This window comes from Calonectris borealis, chromosome 5, assembly GCF_964195595.1.
Source record: "Calonectris borealis chromosome 5, bCalBor7.hap1.2, whole genome shotgun sequence".
Lineage (NCBI taxonomy): Eukaryota > Metazoa > Chordata > Aves > Procellariiformes > Procellariidae > Calonectris > Calonectris borealis.
The window spans coordinates 47,905,480-47,929,948 of NC_134316.1; the positions used below are offsets into that span (position 1 = coordinate 47,905,480).

At 39.9% G+C, this 24,469-nt stretch overlaps 1 protein-coding gene across 1 annotated transcript in view; it reads right to left on the reverse strand.

Moving 5' to 3' along the window:
- The window catches only part of TTC17 (tetratricopeptide repeat domain 17), a 64,282-nt gene that overhangs the window by 10,299 nt on the left and 29,514 nt on the right, over positions 1 to 24,469 (reverse strand). Inside the window, exons 15-19 of the mRNA XM_075152359.1 lie at positions 22,424 to 22,648; positions 20,048 to 20,234; positions 2,860 to 3,030; positions 1,964 to 2,214; positions 787 to 952 (exon numbers count right to left, since the gene is read on the reverse strand). Coding sequence (XP_075008460.1) covers positions 787 to 952; positions 1,964 to 2,214; positions 2,860 to 3,030; positions 20,048 to 20,234; positions 22,424 to 22,648 — 1,000 coding nt within the window. The remainder of the gene's footprint in view (positions 1 to 786; positions 953 to 1,963; positions 2,215 to 2,859; positions 3,031 to 20,047; positions 20,235 to 22,423; positions 22,649 to 24,469) is intronic.

Sequence of the window (24,469 nt, forward strand, 5' to 3'; positions counted from 1 at the left end):
CAATTACTTTGGTTCTCTTCTTTGGCATCACTAGGTTACAGCAGCTCTACACAATCAAGCGATCATGTGCTGATGATTTCTGTCCACCTGAACACACCAGTGGAACTAGCTTGCACCATAATAACAGACCGCTCTCCAATTCCTGTTACTCAACTAGCAAAATCTCCACCCCTCTCTCCAAACCGCCTCATCTATGTTGGTGCAAAACTCTACTCTTCTGTAACTCCAGTCTTCTGGAAGACAGTCTCTAAGTTTTCTCTTATAATATCACCAAACCAATTACAACAGAACCCTTAATTTTTTTTTTTAATGTTATTTTGATTAGACCAAGTTTTCTGCCTTTTAAGTTGTGAGTCTCATGTTTAGTCAGTAATCAGTTCAAGCTCTCGTCCTGCATTTGTCCCCGTCTGATTAAAACTGAATGGGCAGAGACGTTAGTTTAAGAAAAAGATCATTAAAACCCCCTCTGTCTTTCACTACTTCTACTCCCAATATCTACCTCTTTCATTCTGCGCTCTTACCACCTTATCTCCAGAAGTTCTGGGAATTAACTAGACAGTTTTCATTCAGCAGATAAAGTCATGCTGCACCTCATGAAGAAGGTGCAGATGGAAGAGATTTCTAATTTTTCCACGTACTCATCTAGAAGGCATATTTCACAACGCAGTCTTTGTGACGCCTATTTATGGTAACGAACCAGTGTAATATATAAAAGCTGCAAAGGAAATAAATGAGGGTAATAGAAAAGCTGCCAACAACTTGCTTTCTCTAGAAGCAGCAGGTTACCTATTGGTCCAGGAGAAGGTATCTTTGGTCCACTGATCTCCAGGGCGGTTTGGTAAAAGTTTTCATTTTCTCCATTAGTCCCTTCCTCTCCGTTTCTCCCAACTGGCTCCTGGAGATCCAAGCTTTCAGCTTTTGGTTTCTTTAAACGTTTGACCTGAAAAGTGATCTACCAAAAGAACAGTATTGGCAAGGTTAACAGTAAGAAACACCATGAATGTTACCAGCTCCAATATACTACTTGTTCTAGCCCAAAGATGCAGTTTCAAAGACGTTACAGGTGAGGTCTTTCTCTCTCTCTCCCTCCCTTCCCATCTCAACCCATTCTCTAAGCCTGCTCCCTTCCATTGCATCACACCATGCAAACAAAGTACACAACTTCAATCTCCAACATCAGAGAAAACCAATTTAACTGCTAGAGAACGGAAAGGCATTTTTCACTATGTATTCTGTTTGCAACATGATGACAACAGATATTTGATTGTTTTCATGCTAACCGGAACTTTTGGTTAGAAACTCTTCTGCTTTGTAACTGTGAGCAAGAAGTTTGAAGGCACCCAGCATCATTCAACACCTAAGCTCTTGCTGCTGATAATCAAGACTTACGATCATAGAATCATTTAGGTTGGAAAAGACCTTTAAGACCATCGAGTCCAACTGTAAACCTAACATTGCCAAGCCCACCACTAAACCTTGTCCTTAAGTGACACATCTACCTCCAGGGATGGTAATTGCCTCCCTGGGCAGCCTGTTCCAATGCTTGACAACCCTTTCAGTGAAGAAATTTTTCCTCATGTCCAATCTAAACCTCCCTTGGCGCAACTTGAGGCCATTTCCTCTCGTCCTATCGCTGTTACTTGGGAGAGGAGACCAACACCCACCTGGCTACAACCTCCTTTCAGGTAGCTGTAGAGAGTGGTAAGGTCTCCCCTCAGCCTCCTCTCCTCCAGACTAAACGATGTCACTTTTAGTGATGTGGAGGCCTTTCCTTTAGAAGATGTATTGAAGCTACTTGTTCATTTCACACAAGCCATGAACCAGCTCTTTTAGGCCCATGGGGGAAGTTTCTATATATATATATATATATATTCCAGTGTTAAACACCCTGAACTGTCCTCATCTTTCCCTCCTCCACAATAGTAAGTTGGTACAAGACTTAAGTAAACTCATCCAAACTTACCCATTCAGCTTCATCATCATCACCACAGTCCCCAAAGCAGGAGCTAGCCAGTCCATCCTGAGATCCCTTCTTTAGGACCCGGATTCCCTGCAAGTCCATCCGACGACCTTTTACTTCCAGTGCCCCTTCGAAAGCTTCCTGAGGCCAAGAGTTTTCAAACTCATCCACCAAAGCCAGCATCTCTTCAGACATCTGATCATCTTCTAACTCCTCCATTCCTTCTGAACCGTTGCTTTCTGCAGTGACTGCATCTAAGAAGGAATACCGTAAAAACTTCAAAAATTCTCTTCCTACTGCTTCCACAAATCAGATAAAAAGGATCTTTTTTTTGTGACCTGACTTTTTCACTTGCACAAACCAAGTATCACTGACCACTCACTGCACGCTGCAAACGGAAAGGGGGACTGGAGAATGCAGACTTCCCCACTGCAAAGCAGCATCAACTGTTGCTTCAAAAAATCAACACCTCTAGACCACTTTCATTGGTTTCCTCTCCAAACCAGAATTCTGCCTGTTTGAGGGAGTAAACAGGTGGTGTCTTTTCTCTACATATGTGCATTAAACACTGAATAAAGCGCTCTGTACCTTAACCACAGACACTGTTTTTCTTCCCTTCTGTCTGGCACAGCTGATACAGAATTCACTGAGGTACAACCAACATGTGTTTGTAGAGTCTTGCAAGAAACTTTGGAAAGCATATAAACCTTGATCTCATTTTTTGATTTAATGCATTTTGACATTAGACTTGGAGAAGAAGAACAGTGAACAGAATGAAACCGGTTTTAAGGGTTACTTGTCACTTTACAGAAAACGTAGCTTCTTGGAGGAAGACAGCTCTTCTGGAAAATCTAGAAACCGATTCATTTGCCAGCACGGATTTTGTAAGGCTGACTTACTTTCCAGTCTCAAGAAGGAGGGATCGCTTGCTGAACTCTGAGTAAGGACTTCTGGATCTTCCGTACTTCCCTCAGAGTGTCCTCCTGTCGCCGCTGTAACTGGCTCATGGTGGTCATCAAAGTATTTCTCCTTGTCATGACTGCCATCTGGATTTTTCTCATGACAGTGGCCTGAAAGAGAGAAGCTTACTGATACACCACGTAAGACTGCTGCTCCTGGGTACAAGCGCAGAAGCTGTACTGTGGAAGCTACAGGTCTTCTAGTTTTCTACATACCATTTAACAGAATAATTCTACAAGGTATCAAAGGCTTCATTCAGTGATTAAAAAGCTGATCTGCCTCTTGTCAAAGCAGATCACCTAAAAGTTACAGGAAACAATGTTATTAGGTATACACTGCGAACTACTGACGAAAGAAAAACCAGGTATCTTTTGAGGGAAGGTTGCACAGTACGTAGAAAATGACTGTGTGCTGGTAGCCACTCCGATGAGCGTTCCCAAGACATGTTTTTAGTGACACTGCACCACACGTGGGAGTTGCCTGCCGTACCAACTTCACTTAGACACCATAACGCTCGCCATGCTTACGTGCAAGAGAAAGAAGGCCAGGCTCTGACCAGCAACAGACGGTACGTAGGTAAGACTAGCTCATTAAACAGACAGACAAAAGCTACAGGTATTAATATGTGCGCAAAATCAGAAGTTTACTCAGCTGAAAATTTAACATCTATAATTCTGTGGTCAGGTTACAGGCTCACACTCCACCAAATACAAAGATCTAGGAATAACATTGGAAAAATCCAAATGTAGAGCCAGTAATGAGCAGATACAAAAAAAAGCACGACCTGCAACAGCGGCCTTTGAGCATCCTTCAGACACTGTTACGCCTCTGAGAGTTTAAAGGGTAGCCACCTGCAACTTCGCAGCAATATATTTGATCTCAAATCCATTTTAACTAAAGAGCTCAGATTTTCTAATAATTATCATTACTTGCCAGTCTTCCAGGGCAAGAAGCGTTTAGAGAGCGGCTGCCCCGGCCGACCCCGGAGCCGCAGAGACAGGATCCTCCCCGCGTGCGAGAGGCTGGGGGCTGCCCCGAACCCCGCTGCACAGCTGCGGGACCGAGACACGGAGCGGGGCACCCGCCTATCGTCACAGGGGAGCCTGTCACCACGGAGAAAAACATATTCTGTGTACAAAGCTGCTGCTCTCAAATCCCTCCTTCCTTTATTTCAATCGCTCCTGAGTGAAAATACATACATACACAAACGAAGTAAGAAGCACATAGCGAATCAAAGAAAGCTTAAATTAAATGCAAGATTCTCAAGTATGCTCTCCGTCCTATCCTCATGAATGCAAATTGTATTGCTCCATGCACAGAAAGCATTATTTTTTTCAACCGCAGCATAAAGTATGAAGAATGTGAATAAAGTAGATCCGTGACTCCTTTCTCCTCCACGCAATGATCCCATGTTACAAAAGAATATTTTTAGGTCTCACTTTTAGCAGGCCAGCAGGGCGAGAGGATGGTTGTCACTCTCGTGAAAGGGTAACCTGTTCCACCACGTCTCAGCAAAGCGAAACTACAGCTTTGTGCTCTCTGCTCTCTCCTTTTGCATCAGTGAACACTCAGGTGGCATCCTTGGAGGAGAAACACACCAGTATTTTCTGGGGGGGTATCATCAAAATCAAACAAATAAAACTATATTCACAAATCCTCTGTGAAAACTATTTCTTGCCCTTTTCTGCTGCATATAAAACTCAGCAAACAATGTTATTTTATGAGTAAATATAAAAAACAGAAGCAGTTAACTTCATAAACTCTTCTAACATCTGCCACACAGTTATACTCTGCCTTTCCTACTCTATCAGTCATTGACTCTTCTTTAATCCCCTCCCCACCTCCCCCCTGCTGCCAATAAAAAATTAATTGGTTTCCTTAAAAAAAATACAAAATAATGCTTCAATATATGGAGATCCTCATGTTTCATTTATGAGAAATGGTGTGAACAGAACCTTAAAGCTGAAACGAGTCACCCTGCCCGACATCAAACCAGCCTGATTTTGATGCAAGTCAGGTGCTTCTCAGTAATGGGATGACCACAATTCCCTTTGCTGAAGGTCAACTCATCATTAGTATAAAGAAAAAAGCAAAGGAAAAACAGCCAACTATTTTTAATTGACATAAAAATGCCAAAAAGAGAAAAAAAGCCGGAAATAGCAAGCAGAAGGAAAAAAACATGATGGCACTTAAAATTCTACTTAAGACCAACTCTGTTAATATTAATTCACAAACACTGACAGCTAAAAGCAGCCTCGATGAGAGCACTAGCTTTCTTGGGATCTGAGAGCTGCTATATATAGAAACCTGAGCGGCTTAATTTTTTCAAACTGCTGCTTTCAGTTGTCTGACGTCGCAGGAGAAAAGAAAATGCTGGTTGAAAAACCAGTGGAAGTTCAGATCTCCGATGAGCGTACCATGAAGCCGGTGGTACTGAAGCACCGCAAGTCGGAACTTTACAGCTCGTATCGGCGGATGCCTGAAGACCAACGGGGAAGACCACCAGGTCAGAGTGAGCCACCAGCAAGGGAACAACGTAGCTCCAAACTCCAGGCACGATCGCTGGCTGTAGAACATCAGCTGTCATCGCTGCGATACTTACAGCGCCTTAGCCCTGCGAAGGACAAAAGTGACTGCCACCCTACAAACGCTCAGCTACGTATTAACTTTTCACATATATTCCGGTTGTCTAAATACGCACATGTGAATTTTAGGGGTAAAGTCCTGACGCAGTGATACTGCAGCTACAAAACTTGGAAATCTAAAACTACTTCACAGTCCTTGACCAATTCAGCTTACTCCATCCTGACAACTTACTAGAGAAGGATCACCTTCTTGCTCATTTATTTTCCGAGAGCAGCTGTTGCCACTTTTCCTAGTGATTCTGCAGAGCTAAGAAAGCTCAGAGCAAAGTGGATCAGAGTCTGTCCTACCTTGTGTATTATGAGACTTGGTTACTATGTTCCAGGCAGTGAAACAAAGATGCTATAGACATTATGCAAAATAAGCGTCTGGGCCTTTATATAAGTGATGGAAATAACACAAATAAATAGACTGAATGTGCCAGGTTAATGCAGAAATTGGGAGGAAAAAGAAGAGAATAGTTCCTAAATTATAAAGCAAATCCATTGGATAGAAAAAGCAAATACAAACTCTAAAGCGAAACATCGAGACCTTGGAGATTAAAAGCAAAACATAGTATTATATATTACAGGTCTCTATTTCTCATATTGTTCTGGTTTGTAATTTTTTGGGGTCAATGTGAATGCACTTGCACAGCATTAGCACAACACACATTTGAAATACAGAAAAGATCGGCTAGATCGTCCATCCCATCTAATATTAACCACCTTCTTGATTTTCGGGACCTCTCTCAAATGTCGACTGAAGCTGTGGTACCCACTGTAGTTGGTAGGGCTAAAAAACCCCAAACAGAAAGTCAGACTTCAGTTCTTGCTTAGGAATTGGATGATTCCAAACTCTCAAGTTGAAAGCCACTTAGTGTAAGGAAAGAGACACCCAGGGTGTTGACATCTGTAGCAAGGAAGGAGAAATAGTAGGAAGGAGAAGTGATGCAGTAACTGACGTTGAAGACTTCTTTCATCTATAAAGGGATAACAAATATTTATTCTGAACTGTACTTCATATTGCCACATTTCTCAGAAAAGTCACACTTGGAAACTTCCCTTATTACATATAAACTTTTTTGGTACTACCTGGGTTTTTTTTGTTTGTTTAAGAGCAAACTTCTGTCCATTTAGATGACTCCAGACCCTCAGACTGAAAGCCACTTACCTAAAGCAAGGAAAGAAACGTGAGAAGTATGGAAAAGAGGAAAGATGAACAAACAACACCCCCAGTGTGTCACAGGGAAGTGCTGCATCTTGAGGAAGGTCTGGAAAATAATCAAACTTCACCATTAAAGATTAGTTTAAAAATCTAAATTAACCGCCACTGTAGCTGTTTGTGTCTTGTGGTACATCTGGCAGGGAGAACGACGCCTCACTAAGTATTTTCACTGTTCAATTCCCACACTCCATCTTAAGATAGATGATTTGGTCTCATCAACAGCATTGGAAATAAAAAGTAAAATTATCTCCAAGTGTCTTTGGTCAGCACAGAGTTTTTACTGACTTTTTGTTCTTTCTTTGTCAGGGCAGAGCTTGCAAAATGTGGCGTTCCTAACTCCACCACCTATGTTCCAACATACTAGGTTTAAGAAAATTATTGGCTCCTAACTTCTTATGATGAGACAAACTAATTTCCTTAAATTTTTTGGTACGTATTTAGAAATTACGATGGCAGAATAATGCTTCAAAACAAAAGTAAAATTTAGGTACCGATTTTTTTCCTGCCACTTGGAATAAGCAGAGCTGGATTATCTCTTGAATAACTAACAAAAGTCAAGCGACTTGCTGTAGTCAGTGACTTGCATTAGGTTACACAAAATGCAAGTTATCTGGAGGTAAGTGTCACTTAAATGATGTGCCCCTTCACAGTTAAACAACGCAAAGCGAGAACTCTACTTAATACAGATTAAGTCAGCCTAATACATGATTTGTCAGAGAACCGAAACCAAGCTGCTATCAGGAGTCATTACCTCCACACTTGTTTTTTGATGCACCCTCAAAACTAGTATTCCCCACAGTGAAGTTCAGTAAAGGTAGTTCTCTTTTCTTTATAGCAGGAATGACATATCCCTAAGCTTAATGGAACTAGGTTTTAATCCCTGCACGCACATGAATAGTCTCATCTACAGACATTTCAGGAGCAGCGCATCAATAAGCGGTCGTCTTTTCACTTTTGCTAGTCACTGCTTACACAGACGCAGAGAGACACGAGTCGAAAGGGGTGGTATATTACCACTTCACCCACGAAAACGTGTAACAATGCTGCTCTTAGGTCATGTGAAATCTCAGGGGTGCTCCCTGCTTGGGTGACACTGCATATTTAGACTTAGGCTAAAATATATCCATTATAGAAATTAAACTGAAAACCTGCATATTGTCACCCATCACTTTTACAGAACAAGTCTTGTTCAGTGCTTCATGTCATATATCATGTACCAGGGTTTACAAAAATAATCTGGAATGAATGAACTCACCTACCAGAGCCCTTCTGTGCATCTAAAACTGCTGGGATCTGTGTCACCAAAATCTGGGCCAAACTAGCACCTGAAGAACTGTCTTTCTGGACCACCCGGTGACTTCACTGCAACATGACATTAACGAGCCAGGGCAGTGTGATGGGGAAGTGCTGTTCGAGAGACCATCCTTCAGACACATATAAAACGTGAGCTTTGACTTTCACGGCAATGTTAACACTGGTGATTTATGCACTGCATACCCCAATTACCTTGATGTTTCAAGGTGAGCATGATAATTTCCTAAAGAATCTTGTGAGCCATTAACAGCAACCATGTTATTCCAATCACATTTGAACGGATATTCGATTGCAAAACATTTAAGGGAAAAAAATCCATGCCAGTTATTTTGAGATGAGTTTTAAAAGCAATAGGATGAGCAGTGACTAGAGAAGAGACCCATCTTTAGCAGCTATTGCTGCTCTGCTCACCTTAATTATAACCTAACATGGTTCTATTAAGATTTTGCTCTAAAATTCATGCATTCCTTTTCTTACTGCTTTCCTGAAAAAATACGTATTTACACTTCAAAATGAATCCCATGATTGAGCTTTGAAAGCAGAAACTGCAAATCACTTCTGACTGAACAGGACTGTCATCAAAAACATTACAAAAAGGTCACAAGCCATAACTGCTGAAGTGCAAGACAGCACTGTGCTCCAGAAGCAATACCAAAGAAAATTTAGTAAGCGTAAAAAAAAAAAAAAATAACCAAAGAGTTCTCAGCTTATTTTTAGTGAAAAATGATCCACAAAGTGACAGACGGAGCAGGGAAGTAAAGGGAAAAGAAAAGTAGTTCTTAATTACAATTACCTGGCTCTGCAATACTGACCTGTGAATGTCTGATAGGTCTATATTTAACTGAAGAGAAATACACAAGTCCTACTACATATTCACTGCGCACTGTAAGACCCAGGAAGATACAAAGCAGATGGGCAACCGACATCTGCAGAAGCACAGAAGGACAGACTGTGGTAAGTTCCCTCCCTGGTCAAGTATTTCAAGTTAAGTATCAATGTGGGTACTGGCAGAGAATGATGAATGTGATGCCCAAAATTTAGACTAAGCTTTTTGTGTCCCCCCCCGAAACACTGTTCATTTTTAGCTTTGTCCTCTAATACAAACCCTCCTTTGCAAAACTGGAAGTTACAGGACAAAAAGAAACATTTTCAAAGGCTAGGACACACTGCTAACTGAAAAATAAAAGCTAAGTATAGAGAACAAATAATGAAAAGCAATATGAAGTATTTTAAAAGCTGATTTTCATAAATTCCTACCTCTTCTCTAAATTCCTCCCCTGGCTGAGCAGTCAGTGGCCCTTCTTCAAAGATGATGAGAGGCATGCTCAAAATCGAGTAGTCAGAAGAGTGCGCTACATAACAAGCTTTGGTTTGATGCATAGCAAACAACAGGATGATGACTTATATGGTCAAAATTTAGACTCAAGCACACAAAATGAAGCATACAAAAGTTCTTTCTTTTTTATTATTTATTCCAACAACAGGTTTTCAATTAAGAGGATTATATAGTAAAACAGCTGTTCTCACTCGTAAGGAAATAGTTTTTAAATCTGATTTGTAGCCAAAAGATGCCTCTAAATTGGCTTAGCTATAGATTTAAAGATTATCTATTTGTCTCATTACAGCAGTTCTGATTAAACCTTTCAAAACATACAAATGCCAACAATACATAACCAGATTTCTTGTTCATATTGAGAGAAATACCTCACCATTGCGTAACGGACCAGTCCCTGATGAACAGACATACAAATTCTCCTTATGAAATACAAAGAAGTGATAAATAAAACATGGAAAAAAATTGAAAGAGGAAGACAAACCTATTTAAATTAGAACACAATGCAGTTTAACAAGGGACATGCATGCAAAACATCTTGAAGAATTCAGTAGGCTACTTTATAACAGAGTAGAAAATGTCAACCCTGCCCGCCAACACCTCTTCCATAGTTAAAAACAGGGAGGGGAAAATCAGAGGTTGACTACCTAAAGCCTTCACTCTCCTCCTTCCTCACCACCCACTAAAATAGGAACTTTTTTTTTTTTATGACGCACATCAAGAAGCAGCAACTTGCTCTATGATGCCTGGGAATAGGGCCCAAAACATAGACACATCTGAACATCTAAATTTAAACTCTCCAACCCTGTCAGTGGATAAAAGAGACTAGAAAATGTCTCTTTCAGGGGACCCTGGTCCTCCATATAGAGTAGGAAGGTAAGTAGCACGCCAGTCTGAATTTCAGCCTGTGCTTCAAGAATAGCTTGATTTTTTGTTTGTTCGCTTGTTTTGGGGAAAGGGAAAGAAAGCAAGGGAAGCAAGCACATGTAAGTTCTGAAGAGAAAGACTTGTCCTCAGTGACTTCTCCTATGTGCCAGATTTTTTTTTTACTGTCAGGTAAGAAAATAGTTACTTATTAATTCCTTAACAATAAACACTCACCCACAGCAGATCACAGTATAATGTATGCTATGAATACCGAATGACTAATATTTAGTTCCCTGCACACAACACACTTCTGAAATCTGTTTCTGATTAAGCCATGGAAATTCTTAGTTTAAGGATCACTAGCATAAGCAAAGGCAACAGTGGCCTGCATTTGTTTTGCTCTCTTTCCAATTTTTCCTCCATCATAAGCCACACACCTCTTCTTATGCTAAACATTAAATATTTCGTTAGATCCTACGGCAGCTATGAACCCTAAAAGGGACTTCAAGTACAAGAGTAACCCACTCATGAGAAATGGCATCATGTGGTTGAACTCTACAACAGTTAACTCACCCCATGATGAGTTACTGTTAGCTTTCCACTTCTCTCAACATACGGGGTTGACACTACAAAGCCAAGTAATGGCCTTATGCGTGTGTCTTTTGACTACCACTCTGTCTGTAAGGTTTGCACCATATATTGGAATTTAAACAGTATTCCACAGGGACCTAATTTCATATTTTTTATTTTAAGAAAATATTTTTGATAGGCTGTATTTATGTTTATCTGCGTATCTTTTCACTAGGTTACGCTGCTCAACAAGAGCAGATGAATAGTCAGACTTGATCCATGACAATTTATAGATTTGTTTGGGATAGATATCCATGCAATCTTCCTCCTAACCGGAGATCAAAGCAGAGACACTGACACACTCAAATAGCAAAACAATGTTAACTGGGCAGGTAGGTATGTCCCTTATTAATCTAAGATAGCTTTTAAGTGCTTAGCAGTTTGTCTGATAGGCCACGTTTTACACAATTCCATGAAGAAGCAGAGTTGTTGCTGTAAATAAGATAAAAAAAACAATCCTGGTTTTGAGGGAGTGATTAACAAGAATTGGATTAGCCTTTTCTTGAATCCAGGTAAGGAATAGCTGCAGACGGTTAAGTTTGACAAAAATACTGCCAACCACCCTAGTTTAGATTCAACAGGAAAATACTCTCCTCACACTGCCAGAATAGTACAAAGCTACAGAACAATGCCTGCAGAAAGACTAGGAATTTTTGGAAGAATGTCCCTTCTCCCCAAAACTGCTGTATTCAAGAAGCATCAATCTCTTCCTCTAGGGGAACTTTGAATTGTCCTCGTTTCGGTCACCAGCAGCCAGAACAGATGATAGATTTAAAGCTTTGAGGACAGTCAGAACACAACACAAACTCGCATGAACCAGGCGACCAACCTTAAAAGGAAAAAACAAATCAATAAAGTAGACAGATCAGGGGTAGTTAAGCGCCTGGCACTCCACGGCTCAGCATGCAGTGCTCATTTTAATCTGAGCACATGGCATCGCACGCTGCTTTGAGACAATCTCAACATGACTCATTACAGGCTGGGGCTACATCACCACTTTACAAGTTCTCAGATTTAAGCCAAGTGAATACAGCCTTCAAGGTCCTGCCAAGTTGTTAATGACACTAAATTACGCATTGTCAGTTCTCCCATACGTAGGGACCACATGTTCTTTCTCTTCCAAACATGCTTTAACCACCACGCTTTAACTCACTAATTCAGCCTGTACAACTACGAAGTTGTTCGTGCAACTACATCTTCCTGGACGTGTAGCTGGGGAATTACTATTCCTCCTAAAAAGGCTGTTGAACATATGCAGTTGTTGGACCTTTTTAAAAAGGGCCAGCTCTAGGCAGTGCACACTATTCAGGTTCAGTAAGAATTTTTAGCAGCTACGTGCAAGAAGCCGCCACTGGCAAAAGCAGCCTCCTAAAAAGAGATGAAGACACAGACAGTAGCAAATACGTCTCATTTTCTCTACATTCCTATCACAAAAAAAGCACCAAAAACATTGCAGAGAAATGTTAACATGTCTGATAACTGAAGGTATCAGGTTTTGAAAAATTTAGTTGGAAAGAGAACCTCCTCCCTTCCACTCTAACCGCTGACGATCCACCTCCTACTACGTGAGCATGTAGTTATGCTGAAGTAACTGAAGGATCCAGATAACGTACCATGAAGAATCATTTGCACTATAAAGGCAGATAAAAATGGGAAATGTCATATTCTATTTAGTTTAATACTGTACTGCTTTTCCTTCATCTATTAATAGTTTTGCATCAGTAAACTCCCACTGAACTCTCCTACAGTTCTAAATTGCCTTCCACCGTGCTATCCCCATTTTCTCAGTTACTCCTGCAGCTGAGGCCATGACTTTCTCCTCCCTCCTCTGCTAGCCTGTGGCCTTCTGATCCTGGGAAAAGACAGAACGAATACAGAACACTAAATATTGCAGGCATACCATTCTTATAGCGCGATGCAAAGTGAGACTGATGACTGTTGGGAGAAGTTGTTAGGTACACTGTCATGCTGTAAATAAGCAGAATAAGTACATAAGCTAGCAAGACAGACTTTGTGCGATGTAAAGAAGTCACCTAAAGTTAGCATAAAAAGAAGCTGCAGACCAAATTCACCCATTAGCAGGTTTAACAAATGCAAAAGAGAAATACATTTGAGCAACAGAGATATACTTAAGACAGCACGCTTTGTTTGCTGGTCACAGAAACCTTTAAGATGCATAACGGCTTTCCGGCAAGCAGTAGCTTGGAAGCAATGTGCATGAGCAGTGGGTATACAGCCTTTGGATACTGGTGGATACATCTAAAAATGCCGTGTTTAACATAGTACCACATTCTTTAAATTTAAGAATCTCAATCTATACATCTCTGCATAGTTTTGAGAAGAAAAATACACGGAGCTTGGAAAGGAAAGACAGGTTTCAAAGTGAGCTTGGCATGGCACTGTCAGGGCGAGATCCTTCACTTTCAACTTCCTTCAGCCACTCGAGACGCTAGACAAAGGCTTTTCAGGGGAAGACCTGATTTATACAAAATATCAAAAAGCCTGCATCTGGTCAACTATCTTCCAGATCACAGCACTAAAATTCTAGGAATGCCATGATTACTGCAGCCAAGGTGGATGGCAGGAACTGCTTCTTCCCTCGCTGGGCTAGTGGTGCAGAAACGGTAGCACAGAACTGAAAGAATAACTGGGTCACGTTATGCCCACAGAACACATTCTCACGTAAGATTTCTCCAGGATCTCCCAGTCAGAGGCACATCTGACATGTCCCGACACCCCCACCCGCAGGGATGTCTGCCTCCAACAGGACACAAAGCAGTCCTCATGCCCCCCATCTCCCACCTGCCTGCATTCAGTAAGACGTTTTCGTTCTACACAAGTACAATTTAACCTCCTCTTACTCCTGCAGAGCCCGAATACGGTGACCTAGATTCCACTTGTGCAGAACCAACAGATCTTTCAGATGGACTGACACACGCCGTTGCCAGAGATGCTCGAGGGAGGAAGAACCCAGCTTGATTTTCAGATCCCGGGTGGAACTTGCAGGGTGAACAACAGCCACACGGGTGCACGCATGTGCGTGCAGGGGGTAGAAATAAGCAACTGAGTATTTAACTGCAGGTGATACTTTGATTTTAGAACTGCTGCTGTTTAAGACAGAACCCACTTTCTCTATGCTACTGTTAAATGACAATGCAAACATTTGCCATGATGTGTTTCTGAGAGCTCACAAGCTGTTTGCGTGCTTCATAGAATTCTGCTTGTTTAAAAACCCTACCGGAGCTGACTATTCTGTTTATACAGATGAGCTTTCCCATAAGGCAACGGAGAGAGAGTAAAAGCAACAGATAAATGAATGGTCACAGATCCCATCCCTTTCATTAATTATAATCAGATAAATAAGAGTACTAACATTTGTGGTAGTCTAAATAAGGCTTGGGAGCACTCAACAATTCTGCCTTTACATGATACACAAGACAAAGAAAGAAAAAGCTGAATTTTAAACATAGTGTTCGGTTCAGAATTTCATACAATTGGTATAGATTCTGGCCTTTTGCTTCAACTAAAACAAGATTAAATTCTGAGCTAAGCTCAACACCCTTTGCCCCAAGAGTACACATCCCCTCTTTCCACCTATTAACACCTTAAGTGATGACCATTCCTTGGAGGAACAAGATACAGCAGCTTGAGAAGGAGGAAACTAAAATGCTATTATGATAAAAATGTCTAAAAGGATCTCATGCTATAGCAAATGGAAACAAAACGTAGCAGCCCCTTGCTGGGACTATCAAGTCAGTCATAGCTTGTAGGGGATCACTGAGTAAGTGAAAGGTACATTTAAAAATGCAAAGTATTTCACATCTTTATGTTTTAACACGCTATTGTAAAGAAAATGTATGTGATGCTTTTGCTTAGTGTTTGCGTATCTGAAATCGCTATAGGGAACTCGAAATGATTGCAGCTGTCAAGTTAGAGTCAGAGGCTTAAACTGTGATGTTGATTTAAGCAAGTTATTTAATCTGTCCATAAGCTTACTATTCGAGTTTCAAGCAGAGATTCTCCTTTCAGGTCAACCTCTCCTCTTCAGGTCAATTTGCTTAAAGGTCTAAGCTTATTAACTTTGTAAGAACTTAAGTGCTGGGGGACAAACGAAAATCCATACACTTAAAAGATCAAATACCTTTTCCCCATGTTTTATTTTAAGAGGAAGTAGATGAAATAAAACAAGATTTTTGATTTCATGTGGTATAGGGTACTTGTACCACAAGAGGGCACTAAAACCACACTTAAAGTGGATCATTAAGCTATTGCTGCATACATTACAGAACTAAGTCATAAAGCAAGTATGCATTGCTTTCACAAACACACACACTACACAAAAGCATTCAGATATCTTGATGGCATGCATATACGTTCATAATGTACTCACACTGCCTCTACTTCCAACAGAGCGGCACAAAGCTTTTTGTAAAAGCACTATCCTGCCAAGCAATGAAAGACAGTGAGACTAAAGAAACTTGAAGCTTGAAACAAGTTGTGCTTCATGTTTTTTTGAATACCATCATTAATAAAGTTTAAGATTTTGGATTTTGATCTCATCTAAAAGAATGTGAAGTGCATGAGCTCGTAACGAATTGGAACTGTCAAGTCAGAGGTAGATGCTTACAATCAGATAAAAATACTTTGAGTACAAATGACTTCTGCTTGTCCAAGCAGCAATTCTGTTTACACACATAAGGAAAAGTCCTATGCAACAGCAATTAACAAATCAGCATGTTTCCACGGCCAGCTGACCATCGCACTAAAGATATGCTTCTAGTATATTGTAACCTTTTTCATAAGGCTGGACAACATCTGAATGTTCACATCGGTCAATGAAGCGCCACAGGAACAATCCCGTAGGCGTTAGTTGGATATTCCTCTACAGACCTTACCACGTGACAAAAGCTACTTGCAATTTTTTAAGCCATAAAGGTGTGCCAACCAAATCCTGGCAACGCACCATTTCAGTATCAGACAAAAATAATGTTGGCTTTCTCTACCAGCTTAATGAGCAGCACAAAGCCAAAGTATCTCATTTCTACAGCTCTGAGAGTTGACCATGTTTTTCACATGAAGTTTTCTACACTTATTAGGCAAGTCTCTCGGTCCTGTTGTTTGGGTGTCAGATACGGCTGCTTAGGTATCTGTCAAGCAACATAAAGCTTCTGCTACTTAACATGCTTCAGGAACTGACTTGCCAGTAACGTAATAGTTGAACATCCAGTAGCAACACCCGCAACACTGCCAGGGCACCTCTAGAAGGACCACCACAGGATAATCCCGTAACAATGAAGTCTTCTGACCATTTTTCTCAGTTATTTGAGAATAAGGCCGTATGTGGGCTGTTGGTCCAAGCAGTGGAGGCATATGTAGCACAGCAGCACTGTTGCTGTATAGTATCCATATTAGTTGCAACTGACTGAACTGCAGCTGCCTAAAATACATGCCATAGGTGATATAGGTGTACTGAATTTTGGACACTTCACACGCCTCCTCCGCAAGAGAAAAAACCACCAAAAACCTTTGCAGATTTAGAAATCCTTTTACAATGAAAACAAACATTTATATAAACTTCAATATAGGAAGCAGAAGTTAAATAGAAAAGTGTTGGTCTGAGGTTTTTAATTCCCCTTCTCATAAAAGAACTGACTTGGATTTGAAATATAAATTTCTATCTAGAACAGAGGTTAAGTCAGGAAAAAAAAAAGTACCAAGGAGCAGTACAGACAGGAGCATATAAGCAAGCATCCAACAAGTCAGCATTAGCGTATCACACTTCCCAAGTCCTGTGCTAACAGCAAATGTCCCAACATGCTTGAGAAAATTCCTATTTCACCTATTTGAAATATACACCAGACACACACTGTAATAAAAAATCAGACTATAAATTCAGATTTTTAATCCCATATTCCACCTCATGCTAGCATGTAACTCCCACTGACCATTTGCTGGATTCTGCCGAGGCTGACGGCAGCAGAGCAAGGAACTCCGCGTCTCGCTAGTTAGTTCAGTTCTCGTGAATAGAGGCTTTTGACAGGCGAAGCAAAAACACAGCTATCACATGGGCCTACAACCCAAAGCACAGGCAGCCCTACTGCTGTTACTGTCAGAAATACTGAATGAATGCTTATCAAAACAAGATATTAAACCAGAGACAACATTTGACATTCCAATTTCTTGGTAAATTTTTCAGCATAACATATCCATCTCAAAGGATATAAACAGTTATGACATGCCATCAAGTGCGTAATAACAAGAGGACAAACCAAATTCAGTATCAGATGTCCCCGAGCAGCAGCACATGATCTGAAAGGCTGTGACAATCTCCTGAAGTAACAATCCAGGGATACTGGGACTGTCAGGCATACATTTGATCCATGTACTTACAAGTGTGCTGTATTAGCTCTATACCTAAAGCCCCACATTCAGAAACGTGTGTGAAAGTAGTGTCCAGTTTGCATCTTGTCATCAAAACGTGCCTTCTAGTCTGTCACGGAGCCAAACAAGAGCGGATTATGTCGCTTTATGAATCATGTTAAGTCTACGTATTAACATTTTAACAAATGTTGTAAGTGCAACAGGTAACGTTAAATATTAGCATCTAAATACAGTTGGCATTTTTTAGGTTCTACGTAGTGGTTGAATAATTGTATATACTATTGCATTATGTATGTAAGGTCAAAATTCAAACTTACAATCTCTTTTCAATTGTTTTCTTTGGACTGAAGGATGAACAGAAGACTCCCAAAATTTCAGGATACTTCTAAGTGCGAAGTGTGATTTCTGGGTACGTATTCTTGAAATAATTCTGGTTTTGGAGACTTAACCTCACTTTCATACAGCCTGTCAAGGTTCCTCTCAAGTCAGTTGAAGTTTACAGTGGGGGAAAAAATATTTCCCCAAACCTTATGAAAATAAGACAGGCAAATCTACCTTTCCACGTTATCACCATCAAGGTTGAATTAACCAATATGTTTATTTTACACTCTGCACAAGAATGTACAAAGAACATTTACACTATTTGTCAGGTTCATATTTTCAGGTTTCTTGCACTCAGACAAAAGACGACCTAAAGGATATTATAAATAGAAATGAAAAAGAAATATTAAGACAGGAAGAGTCCCAGAAAAAGGCAAAAATGTAGAGTAAAATACTTAAATACTGCAATATGGAAATTTAATGAGCAAATTAACATGCTACAGCATATTCAACTCCCTCTTGATTTAGCAGCTTCACAGATTCCTTAACAAATAAAACCAACCCCAACATACCAGATGAATATATTCACGCTCACTTTGTTAACCTGTGGCCAAGCTAGCAAAAAAGGAAAGATAACACTTTTCGCATAAGCACTTTTGATATGGGTTTCTCCTCACATTCAAGGAACACAAACTTCCTAAACAGCATAATAGTTGATCTCAAAATTAACATCCTGGATCAGGAATCAATGCAAACAGCAGCAAAGAATCAGCCAAACCACGGGAGTATATTTTTAAGTATTACGACAAGTTTAAGGAAGAAAACCATACAAGAGAAAAGGAAGATGTAAAAGATCACTTTGGAGTTCAAATACAGCCATTGCTCATCACCATCTCAGTTCTGTGAATATACTTTTAAATTACTTTCTAATTAACTTCAAAATAGAGTGGCTATCATTAAGGTCTGACTGGAACAACTTTAACCTTGTGAGTTACAGCCATTTTTAAAGAAGATCTTAATAAAAAGTAAACAAGCATTGAATTTTTTGTCCAGAACAGTGAAAGTCTCTCTTGTAATGAAATGGGCGAGTTCCACTACTGCTTACGGTATCTGTCGGGATTTTTAAAAGCAGGGCAATCTGATGTTAAGAGAGTCAATGAAAGGTACCAGTGTAAGAGTTGACATTATGGAAGAGGCCCATCAGCTGGGCCACAATACCACTTGCTACACCTCATTTAGCCAAACAACATTCATTTCGCTGCACAACCGATGTGCTGGCAATCAGAGCAAAAATGCGTAAGGCCACAAAAGAGAGTATTATTCTGATGGCACAGTCCTGGAATTTCACCTACAATGGCATCATCCATGTTGTACCACAAGATATGATGGCCTCTAGTCTATGTTTAGACAGTGTAATTCTAGATGCTAAACCTAGAGGAGGTTTGTCCAGGTCTTTCCACTGGAGAGGGAATTAAAAAAAAAATTCAGAGGAAGTCCTAGCAACACTAAAATCAAAAGCATTTCTCTCACGTGAAGTTTTCATTTAGAAACAAAGGAAAGATTAGATGGAAAGATACCTTAGTAACAATTTGAGAGAGAAGGGATTACAAAATATATTCATAAATGTTCTTCAAGATTGCTCATGAGTAGCTTATTAGCCATGTCCAATACAGCCAAAATACTTGAAATATTCAGTCGGATTCACTAAAATGAAAGAATCCAACTCCAAAAGCTATTATTGGGGTTTTTTTCTATACAAGTAGCCACTAAGGACAATAAAGCACTCCATCTCAAATATTTTAAAATATTTTTTGGAGAGAGATGGGGTTCAGGGTCATTCTTCTTACAAATTTTTGGAGGTTAAGAGCAGTGACCACAGACCCCATATAAACAAAATAATGTGGCCACAATATAGTCTATTTTGTAAAGACTGAACAATAGAAAATGACATCCAAAGTACTGAACACACGGAAAGGATATGAATTAAAACTAAACTGCTCTTCACCAAATTCTTCAGCTTTAAGAAAACATATCCATCTGACTGTAAAATTTGAAGGGATGTACAAAGGCGCTGTTGAGTAGCCTAGCAGTAGCAGCTGTGCACTTCCATAAATACCGAATCCACCATTCCTCATTTACCAGTAAGAGATATCGGTGAGGCTGTTAAGGTATTACCGACACACTCAGGAAGTAATTTGCACTCAGTGGCAGCCCGCTAGATATTTAAGAAGTCATCCTCCAGCACTTCGTAATGGACTGTAACTTTTCCATTAGAAGCAGCGCCTCAATCTTGGTCCTTACAGGGAGAAAGCACTACAAAGCAAAAGGGAGGATCCTTGGAAAAAAAGTAGAGTAATCATGAATTTCAGGTGCAACACCCAAGGCAAACAGACACTACTTCACTTGTGGTCCACCTTTCAGCAGTTGCTTACCACTGCACACAGAAGAGGTGATGTTGTACAGAAAAGGATAGAACTGCAAACAGCGGATCATCTTCAAGCTGCTTTCACACTCCAAGCACTTGGTCGTCAAATCCAGTGCATGTCTGAAGGCCTGCAGGGCTCCACTAATGTTGTTCAGAGCCAGGTACGCATTTCCTAGGCTCAAAAAGGTCAGGGGCTGCAAAGAGAAAAGCAACATATCCCAGCATAAGTACGTTCACTGTTTAAAATTGAAGCCAACTAGGAAAAGCCCCTGTCAATGCACATTCTCCCAAATTTGGCTGGAAAGAATTTAGAAAGCTTCTTAAATAGGGGCTGCCTATTCTTAGAATGGAGAAGTAACAGCTTGATGCATTGGTGCTAAACGAAAGCGGTTTTGACATAAGGTTGTGTTCAGGATTCCATCTTCCTATGATGAAAAACAGCTGTTAAATACACACAAGCTGAAATGAAGCATTAAATACTTACTTATAACCCATCATAAACATAATGCTTACTGCACAGAGTAGCAAAGAACTAAATTGAAATGCTTGAAGACATTTTAGAATGATTAAAAGTTAGCAAAAATATAAAAATATTACTAGTGTTCTAGCAGGCCAGATGCATTTCATTTGCCAAGAGTGTTCAGGATTTACTTAAGCAGAACTAGGTTACTGAAAACACCAATGTCACACCAGCTTAGGGGTATACATTTATGTTTACTTTCAATTCTTTATAAAACTTAGTGTTTTTGTCCACTGCTTTTGGCTAGTCTCCCTAAAATACATATTTTTTTTTAAAGTACAAATTATAAACACCTTTTTCACTGGGTAAAATTTAACTAGCAGTTTAACACAGGCACATAGTAAAGCATTACATTTTGTTTATTGACTGAAGTGTCTTTCACTTACACAAAATAATTTGCTGTAATTAACAGTATAATGCTAGAATAATGGCTATAATATTGTAATTTAGCCGACATTTTTTCCACTGAAATAATTTTACCTTCATTATAGGAAAACGCGGAGATTGATCAGTAGCTTAAGATTTTTCAAACTCATCTTAGCTTGTATTATTGAACACCATTCAGAAAAAGGTGCAAGCTGAGCAACAGGATATATTTTTTTTAAAAGCTTTTGCTAATATAGCACATCCTTCACTCCCTGTAGCTGTAATTCATTTAAATTTGTATTTACTTTCCATTATATTCCAGGAAATACTGTTCAAGTACAAATTCTCCTGCCAGATTTTTTGATACAATAGGTATTACAGGGCTGAGAATGCCTGAAAAAAATAGGAGCAGGCATTATTGTAACGAGGTAGGACTCGCCAATATTTTTGAAGAAAAGCCCTACTCACGCAGCACGGTCCTAAGGATTCCTAGACTTCTCCCCTCCAAGGCTGTCCTTTCAAGTGTTCTTCTTAAGGAACACCATTCAAGCATAGTTCTTTCTATCCTTCCTTTTTGCACTCTTACCTGCCACCCAAATGCGTTAGATTTCTTTCCAACAATTGCAAAATTGTTCCTGAATGCTATATTGAAAAAGCTTATTCTGTTTTTAGCTTTTTTATGTGCTAGATGACTGGTGGCCCGGCAGGTTTAAGCTCTCTGTTTATCTTACTACAGAGGTAGAAGCACAGGAAAAAGTCACTTGAACTTCTTCTTGAAGCATCTCAAACGTAAGACCAAAATTACTTGCTGGAGAAAAGGTGTCCCCCGCCACGCCCCCCACCCGCTTCCTTTTCACAATTGTTCTGGCCAGTCCAGTAGTTAAACAGCTTATACAGGAACTTTCTAAGTGACATCGGTGACAACCTACAAAATGTTTGTAATGTTACCAGGCAGAAATACAAAAACCTGTTTTGAATCTATGGTTGGAAGTAAAGTCACCAAACAACTAGAACACAGCTTTTCCTCTAGGTATACAGATGAAATCTAGGGAAAAATAAAACAGTATAGATAAAAAGTCAAGTGGCACAGAAAGATGTCCATACAGCCTAAGATCTTGGTAATATACATGCTACTTTAAGGGTTTTAAAAATCAAGATACAATGCTGACAGCATTACGGATCTCTGTTTTCGATGAAAATGTTGCCAAAAGACCAGGATTAGATTCCTTGGAGCCACTGCTGATAATACAGGTTCTGGGAGGCAAAAAGTCTGTGATCTCTTTTAGAACTTCTGCTCTAGATGTTTATATTCTCAGCAACCAGCATCATCCCCAGCGCGAACAAGAATTTAAATGAAAATTAACATCTGTTGCAAATCACAAGCTGGAAGTTGAACTGCATGCCCAGGTAAGCAAGCACAAGTAAGTAACATGTATTTAGGAAATAATGAAGGAAAGGACATTCACTGCTGAACGAACACAAAAAACATCATCTTACCTCAGAGGCATTGATGGCCAAAGCCTTCAGCAGGAGCCTGCTGGCATCCAAATGAAGACCATAATGAATCAAGAGGTTAGCAAGATTGACCAGAGGGATGTCCTGATACTCATGTGGAGCCAAATTAAATGCTTTTTGCAAACAGGTGATAGCAAAGGTGCTATTTCCAACTGCACGCCAGTACAATCCAGCTTCATTAAGCACAAGCCACAGAGGATCTTCCGGCTATAGGAGAGTCAGGGAAAAGGATGAAAACACCCACAAAGAGGTGTCTCAGGAGGACAGAATCGCCTGCTCTTTGGTAAGGAACAAACAAACAAAACTCACCCTTGCATACTACCTTATTGACTAGACACAAATTACACTTTGCTGTGACTGCTGGCAGATTATTCAGTCTGCTCTACTCTACTCGAATTGACCCGATTTACAGTCTGAACTGTAATTTAGCAGCAGCTGTTGCTCACACTCTCCTCATACGACTGCCTTATATCATGACCGCAAAATCCCTTAAAATATACCAGTGATAATGGTTAGCTCACTTCAGGAAGCAACACTTGTGAGTCACTTCGGTCTTAAAATTACATTAATACGGATCTATGCAGAAATGTTACAATTTGAAGGTCAGGCGGCTTTTAAATTGTAGTTAGATGTGCTTCCAGGTCCTATATCCAACATCAAGATTTCCTGTCAATTCAAGGTTTCAGAGTCATTTTTTCTTAGATTTAGTTATCTATTTGTCTTATGAAAGTTGACAAGTGACACACATTAGATACTGTTTAAAGATTATAAAATAGCAAGCAACAAGCGAGGGCGGGTGGAAGAACGGAGGAAGTGTACACCTTGAACGTTCCTTCCTCCTCTTTCACTTGTAACAGAAAAAACAAACACATCCTAGAGGAGAAACAGCAAAACTTTGAAATACTGACAGGTGGGCAGAGCTATGTAAAACATCCACTTTCAGATGGAGCAGTCTGAAATGGTTTAGAAACGCTTACATTCTCGTTTTTAATATTTTCAGCATTCCATGTTACCCAATTCTATGAAGAGTTTAAAGTATAAAAGCAACAACTGAAATTCACGTCCAATCCAACCCACACGTCTGAAGCCCAAATGCATGCATGAGTAGGAAACCTGCAGCTAGGATTAAAGAAGCAAAACAGATAAGGATCTTTACAGTAGTGTTGTATTAATGCAACACAGTAATACTGTGTTGAAAAAATTAATCAGTACAAAGATTTTCTTCCAGATTTTAAAAACAACCTCACACAGGAGGGTTCTACCTATGGTTCAAGATGAACTGGAAGATATCAATAGGATATATTGCCTCTTTGTTCGGAGTACCTTACATAATCTATAATTGGAAGAGTACTTATCACCCCTATTTTGCAAGGCACATACATAACATTACTTACACGTTATTCATGCCAAACTCCTCACTGAATTACACTCCATACGCAGGTCTCAGTGACCTTTCTTTAACTAAATCCTCAGCAAGTTATTAGCACTTTGTCTTTCCCAGCACACAGATACCAACTGTGGCACTCCTGCTCTAGAAAGTTTATCATCAGCAGAACAGGCACGACACAACAGTGTTCTTGCATCAACATCTAAATGACCCAGAAGTTCAGACATTTAGCATGAAGGCAACAGAATACTGCAGTTAAAACCAAAATACCTACGCACTGCAACAGTAAGGCATTAGACATGTATAGACTGTTCTGAACAGCATCATAAGAATCAACTCCTACTGTTAATTCTTCTTCTGGGTAAGACAGATGCACATAGTAAATGGTACTGATTTTAGACTAAAACCAATACATACACACACTGCCTTGACAAAACTTGTACAAGAGAGTTAATTTGAGAAATATCAGCTTGACACGTCAAAAAGAGTCAACATCTACCTCAATGTTTCCTGTCATTTGACTTGTGATGACTCTCAAAGGCCCCATGCAAGATGGAGGTGGCATTCCACAGGGTGTTACACAGATGTACATTCTTTGCCCCAGAGTGCTAATTATCCTGACAGAAGATTGACAGAGGGTT